Source organism: Octopus sinensis, unplaced genomic scaffold (assembly GCF_006345805.1).
Source record: "Octopus sinensis unplaced genomic scaffold, ASM634580v1 Contig12188, whole genome shotgun sequence".
NCBI classification, from domain to species: Eukaryota; Metazoa; Mollusca; class Cephalopoda; order Octopoda; family Octopodidae; genus Octopus; species Octopus sinensis.
This window is the reverse complement of record NW_021832549.1, coordinates 1-7,500: the sequence shown is the minus strand read 5'-3', so window position 1 is coordinate 7,500 and position 7,500 is coordinate 1. Positions and strand designations below refer to the sequence as shown.

At 37.0% G+C, this 7,500-nt stretch overlaps 1 protein-coding gene across 1 annotated transcript in view; it reads left to right on the top strand.

Annotated features, from left to right (window-relative positions):
• LOC115229228 (protein FAM183B-like) overlaps positions 1 to 7,004 on the top strand; it is an 18,815-nt gene extending 11,811 nt beyond the window's left edge. The window contains exons 3-4 of the mRNA XM_029799615.2: positions 3,112 to 3,215; positions 6,690 to 7,004. Of these exons, the coding sequence (XP_029655475.1) occupies positions 3,112 to 3,215; positions 6,690 to 6,797 (212 nt within the window). The 3' untranslated portion in view covers positions 6,798 to 7,004. The remainder of the gene's footprint in view (positions 1 to 3,111; positions 3,216 to 6,689) is intronic.
• Positions 7,005 to 7,500: the final 496 nt, after the last annotated feature.

Sequence of the window (7,500 nt, the reverse complement as noted above, 5' to 3'; positions counted from 1 at the left end):
GTATATATATATATGTGTGTGTGTGTATATGTTTGTGTGTCTGTGTTTGTCCCCCTAGCATTGCTTGACAACTGATGCTGGTGTGTTTACATCCCCGTCACTTAGCGGTTCGGCAAAAGAGACCGATAGATTAAGTACTGGGCTTACAAAGAATAAGTCCCAGGGTCAGCATGACTGAAACAAGTAAAAGAGTAAAAGAGTATATATACATATATACATATATATATATATATATATAATTGGAGATAAAACCACTATTAGGCAACTCAATATATATACTCCCTAATATTATTATTATTATATATATAAACTTATGTTTGTGTATGTCTATGTGTTCATCTATATTTACATGTAATTTTATGTGCACATATGCGTGTGTATGTATGTATGTATATATATGTCCATGCTAGCATGGAAAGCAGACGCTAAATGTTGATGATGATACATATGTATAAATATATATATATATTTATGTATATATATATATATTATATATATATATATATATATATATATATATATATATATATATATATTATGTATATATATATATAATATATATATATTATGTATATATATATTATATATATATATTATATTATATATATATTATATATATATATATTATATATATATTATATTATATATATATATATTATTTTGTTTTGCAAAATAGTGGTTTTGTTTCTAATAATATTTTATATATATATATATATATGTATATATACATTTATACATACGTATATATGTATATAATATAACATAATATAATATATATACACACACACACATTTATGCACTCAGAGATATAGATTTATACACAAACATGTGTATATATTTTTGTACTGCTTTTATTATAAACTGTATAAGAGTGTGTGTGTATACATATATATATATATGTATATACACACGCACACATATATATGTACATATCTGTGTGTGTGTGTGTGTGTGTCCACATGGGTGGTCTACATAGATCTCTACAAACAAAGTCGTGAGTGGTCGGGGGGGGGCCAATTGAGTGTGGCGGCACTGGTGATGGTGGGGGGGGGATGGGGGAGGTGAGGAGGGGAGATGGGGAGGGGGAGGGGGTATCCATTCACCAATCCTTTGCCTCCCATCACTGTTCACTACAAACAATCCTCTCATTGGGGGGGGGGCGGATTGGAAGTGTGTAGTAGTAGTTCTTGTTTAGCCCCAAGTCAGACTGATCCAACAGAACTATAATCAAAGATGTGCCAGCCATGACCACCTCAGCTTTTATTTGCTCATAATGTATTACAGTAACTAAGTACTATTGTTAACTACTGTGTCCTTTTTCCTTGTTATATATATATATATATATATATATATATATATATGTATGTATATATATCATCATCATCATCGTTTAACGGCCGTTCTCCATGCTGGCATGGGTTGGACGGTTCAACTGGAGTCTGGGAAGTCAGAAGGCTGCACCAGGCTCCAGTCTGATCTGGCAGTGTTTCTACAGCTGAATGCCCTTCCTAACGCCAACCACTCCGAGAGTGTAGTGGGTGCTTTTTACGTGCCACCTTCACAGGTGCCAGGGGAGGCTGGCAACGGCCATGATTGATTGGTGCTTTTTACATGCCACTGGCACAGAAGCCAGTCAGGGCGGCACTGGCATCGGCCATGTTCAAATGCTGCTTTTTACGTGCCACCGGCACAAAGCGTTAAACCAGCCAATATATTCGGCCTATTTTAAGATCAAACTGGCCAGATCCAGCCCCTCACACTTATCCTACAATATCATTCTAAAAATAGACAATCACCTCAAGAAGAAGTCAAAGTTATGAAATGATCCAACAACGTGAATAAATAAGGATTACATTTGACGGAATAATCGGAATGCTAAAGGGTTAATCTTTATGCTCTCCAACGCTGTTGACTGTTCAACGATACATCAAGGTGTTCCTGAGAAAAAGGAGACAAAAAAAAAAAGTCATCCAGTTTATCCCAAACGCCCTGAACATGTATAATGTATAAGCTGCTTTTCTTTTATTCTGAGACTGTCTTAATGTGATTCGAAGGAGATTTAACTGGGATGTCTAGCATGGCAAGGAACTGTGTAGAAGTTCCCTCATTAACAAGGAGATGGGGTTCTGTGCGTGGAGGGGAAATAGGGACAGGGATGGTGGTGGGGGGGGGAGGTTTTTGGGAATATTTCATGAAACAACAGGAAATGATGTTGTTGTTGTAGTTGCAGAAACAACAAAAAAACAAGGAAGGTCACATTGGATAATGTAATCCTAGATAGACAATGTCTGAATGAAAGCTGAGCTGGCCATGGCTGAAAACATGTTCAATCACTGGTCTGTTGGATCAGAGCTGACCTGGGGCTAAACAACAGCAACAACAAAGAAGGACACATTAGATAATGTACTCCTAGATACACTTTAACAGTCCCTCCCCTCCTTATGACAATTTTTCAGTAGAAAACCTATAGCCGGGGGGGGGGTAGTCTTGTGTAAACAGGAAGTATTTAAGCACTTAACATTCCAGCAGATTCTTTCAACTGTTGTTGTTGTTGTTGTTGTTGTGGTGGTGGTGGTGGTGGCGGCGGCGGCGGCGGCGGTGGAGATAGTAGTAGTAGTGTTGTTATGTAGTATGATAGCCTAGTTGGGTGTGGGGATGTTGTTGTTTGACCCCCAGGTCAGACCTATAATCAAAGATGTTCCAGCCACGACCATCACATCTGTTTCCAGAATCCTGTTAAGCATTATGTATTATTTTAAGATAATAGATGTAATTTGAGAGAGATTTGGCTGCTATTTCTACCAGGTATAGCTACAATGTAGAGGTGTCCTTCATTGGCCCATACATATATATATATATAAATACATAAGACAGTAGGGTGTGATGTGGGGGAGATTTGGCTGCTATTTCTACCATACATAGCTACCATAAAGGTATCTCCCTCATTCGATCAGTCATATATTTGGTATGTAAATATCAATGTGTGAATTTGTGACATTCATACTTCAGCCGTCACACTGTTTACCCCTCACCCTTCTTCTGCCCCTTAGAATTGTGTCTCTCCCCACTAAACATAAAACTGACCCCTTTCTGTTGCGTCCTCTTTTTCAGCTCACTTCAAGACGGTCATCAAACGGGCCAATCTGGAACCTGTGAAGAAATACGAGTATCCGCAGACCGAGTCTCAAGAAATTGGTTGGATAACTCAGCCTTTGGTAACACGCTTTTGTTGGGGTCATCACTGTGGGAGCTTTTGAGGGGTCACAGGGGAACTGAGTCAGTCAGAGTGGACTGCAGCTCCATAAGATGTTGATCATGGGATGCAAGAAAGGATGTCAAAGGGGCACAGCTCCCATAAAGTCCTCTTGAGGTTGAGTGAAAGGGGTGCTAAGGGGACAGCCATAGGGACCTCTGCAAAAGGTTGCCACAAGTTGAGATGTTAAGGTATTAATTAAAAGTGGAAGGGTTTGTACTTAGGTTGTCTCAATGGATTAGATGAAGGTACAAAACAACAGAGGTTGACTGTGGACCTGTTATTTTGAGGTACAAGGGTTTAATGACAAACAATCATAGGGATATCCCTGAGACACCTTATTCAAACACCATTAACTCACTATGACATCACTAATTCATTAAGATGTCTCTTACAATGCCATTAAGTCACTATGACCTCAAAATCACTTCAAGGCATTTCTTACATCATTAACTCACTTTGATGAAACAATCTCTTTGTAGACGTCATTTACTCAACATGATCTCACAATCGCTTTATGATATGACTATCATTAACTAATCATGACTTCACTCACTATGACCTCACAATCTCTTTGACACATCTCTTACGGCATCATTAACTCACTAAGACAAAACAGTTTCTTTAAGATGACGTGTCTGACGATGTCATTAACTCACTATGACTAAACAATCATTTTAATACGTCTCTTATTACGACGTTGTTTACTCACTATGATCTCAAAATCACTTTAAACGTCTTTTATGACGTCATTAACTCACTATGGCCTTACAATCACGAAGCAATAAAGTCACTATGACCTCACAATCCCTTTAAGATGTTTCTTATGACATCATTAACTCACTTTGACATTACAGTGTCTTTAAGACATTTCTTATGACCCCCACTCTCTATCACATCACAGTCTCTTTAACACGTCTCTTATGACCTTATTAATTCACTATGACGAAACAATCTCTTTAAGACATGTCTAACAACGTCATTAACTCACTATGACAAAACAATCATTTTAATATATCTCTTAGAACGTCATTAACTCACCATGACCAAGCAATTGCTTTGAGACGTTTCTTACAATGTCGTTTACTCACTATGAACTCAAAATTGCTTCAAACTTTTATGACGCCATTAACTCACTGTAGCCTCACAATCACTTTAAGACATTTCTTACGAGGTAATTAAATCACTATGACCTCACAATCTGTTTAAGATGTTTCTTATGACATCATTAACTCACTTTGACATTACAGTGTCTTTAAGACATTTCTTATGACGCCACTCTCTATCACCTCACAGTCTCTTTAACATGTCTCTTACGACATCATTAACTCACTGTTACAAAACAATCTATTTAAGACATTGCTAACGACGTTATTTACTCACTATGACATCATAATCTCTTTAAGACGCTGTTAATTCACTACGACCAAAGCATTATTTTAAGACATTTCTTACAACATCATTTATTCACTATGATCTCGAAATCAATTTTAAAAACATCATTAACTCACTAGAACATCACAATCATTTGAAAATACCTCTTACGTCATCATTAACTCGTCATGACCTCACAGTCTCCTTTAAGACGTCTCTTATAATGTCATTAACTCACTATAACCAAACAATCTCTGTAAGACGTCTCCCATGACATTATGAATTCCCCATGACCTCACAATATTTTTATGACAACTTTTCGATTTCATTAAATCACTATAACATCACAATCACATTAAGACATCTCTTATGATGTCATTAGCTCACTATGATCTCACAATTACTTTGAAATATCTCTTACGGCGTCATTAACTCACAATGGTCAAACAATCACTTTAAGACGTCATTAATTCACTATGCTGAATCAGTCTCTCTGAGAAGTTTCTTATGACGTCATTGACTCACTATGACCTCGCAATCACTTTGAACATGTCTTGTGACATCATTAAATCATCATCGACAGGCCCTCACAATCCCTTTAAGACATTTCTTACAACACCATTAACTCACTTTGACATCAGTCTCTTTAAGACGCCTCGTATGATGTCATTAACTTACTCTGACCAAACAAGCTCTTTAAGACGTCTCTCATGACATTATTTACTCACCATGATCACACATCCTTAATACGTCTTTTATGATGTCATTAGCTCACTAGGACTTCATGACCACATTATGTCTCTTATGACATTAACTTACTATGACCTCACAATTTCTTTAAGACATCTCTTAGAACATCATTAACTCACTATGATCTTACAGTCTCTTATGCTGTCATTTACTCCCCATGATGAAACAACCTTTTTAAGATGTCTCTTATGACGTCATCAACTCACCATGACCTCACAATCTCTTTAAGATATCTCTTATGACGTCCTTAACCCACCTTGACCATACAATCTCTTTAGAATATCTTCTGCGCCATAATTAACTCATAACAACACAATCACATTAAGGACGTCATTAACTCATTATGATCAAACATCTCTTTAAGACATCTCTTGCGACATCATTAACTCACCACAACCTCACAATGTCTTTAAGATGTCTTTTTTGATGTCATTAACTGACTAGGACATCAAAATCACATTAAGATGTTTATTACGTTAATAACTCTATGACCTCACAATCACATTATGACATCAGTAACTTACTATGACCAAACAACTGTCTAAGACCCCTCCTATGATGTCATTAACTCATGTTGACCTCACAATTGCTTTAACATATCTTTTATGCTGTCATTAACTCACTATGACCTGACAATCTCTTAATCTCTTATGACGTCATTAAATCATTATTACAAAACAATCATTTTAAGTTGTCTCCTTCAACATCATTATTTCACTATGACCAATCTTATGACGACATCTCTTATGACAACATTAACTTTCTATGACCTCATAATCCCTTTCATATGTCTTTCACAATGTCATTAATTCACTATGACCTCACAATATCTTTAAAACGTCTTTTACGTCATTAGCTCACTAAGCCATCACACTCATATTAATATATCTCTGACAGCATCATTACCTCACTATGACTTCACACACACTTTGAGAGAGGCACTATGGCCATTCAGGCACTATGACCTTACAATCTCATTAAGACGTTTCTTATGATGTCATTATCTCACTGTGACATCACAATCTCTTTAAGACATCTCTCACAACGTCATTAACTGTTAGTAACTCACAGAACACATGTGGACAACTCATTCTCTCCAGTTGTTTAATCTCACTTCCCAGCTGGAGCAACTCTAAGACTAAACATTCTGAAATGTCACTAATTCTGTTTCATTCTGTTTTCTTTCATTTCTTACAAATTAATCATTTTGTTGTTTACAATATTGTTACTGTGACCAGCACCAAAAGGGTTTTATTTATGTGTGTGTGTGTGTGTGAGTTTTCCTCTGATGTCGGCTGTTTTTCCTTTGTAGGTGGACCTTGACCGCAGTGATCGCCGACTTCAATTCCCCCGTGTCCGGACTGGCATCACAGAATACATGGAGGCAGTTTGGTTAATGAAAGAACAGGCACAGCAGTGACAAATAAATAAATAAATAAATAAAAGCCATGGGCCGTATCACTCTACGGTCCCACACTTAACTCTGCAAGAACTTCTCTGCCAAAAGATGGGCACAAAAAAGACTGGATTTCTTAATGAAAAATAAATCCTTTGTCTAATAACAATGGGGATTGTAGGGCCTTCATGCTGGCTTTGCTTTTTTAATTAATAAATCTTAATTATCAACCAAGGAATGGTGTTCAGTTTGTGGATAAGAAGTTGATATATATATATATATATATATATATATATATATATATATGAGAGATAATGGTGTCATTGAGACCCAAAGGTGTCAGGTAATGCTGACTAAGTGCTGAACAACCATAGTTAAGTTCCAGATTCGGTAATATTGCGAATAAAAGGCTCAACGTTGGTTCTATGTCAGCGTGTGCATATAATTTTTTTTTGCGTAATAAGATAAGTATCTACACAGCCTTAGTTTATATATATATATATGTGTGTGTGTGTGTGTGGAGGCGCAATGGCCCAGAGGTTAGGGCAGCGGACTCGCGGTTGTAGGATCGCGGTTTCGATTCCCAGACCGGGCGTTGTGAGTGTTTATTGAGTGAAAACACCTAAAAGCTTCACGAGGCTCCGGCAGAGGGTGGTGGGTTGATCTTTGCTGTACTCTTTCGCCACAACTGTCTCTCACTCTTTCTTCTGTTAGCCTGCTCGCTTAG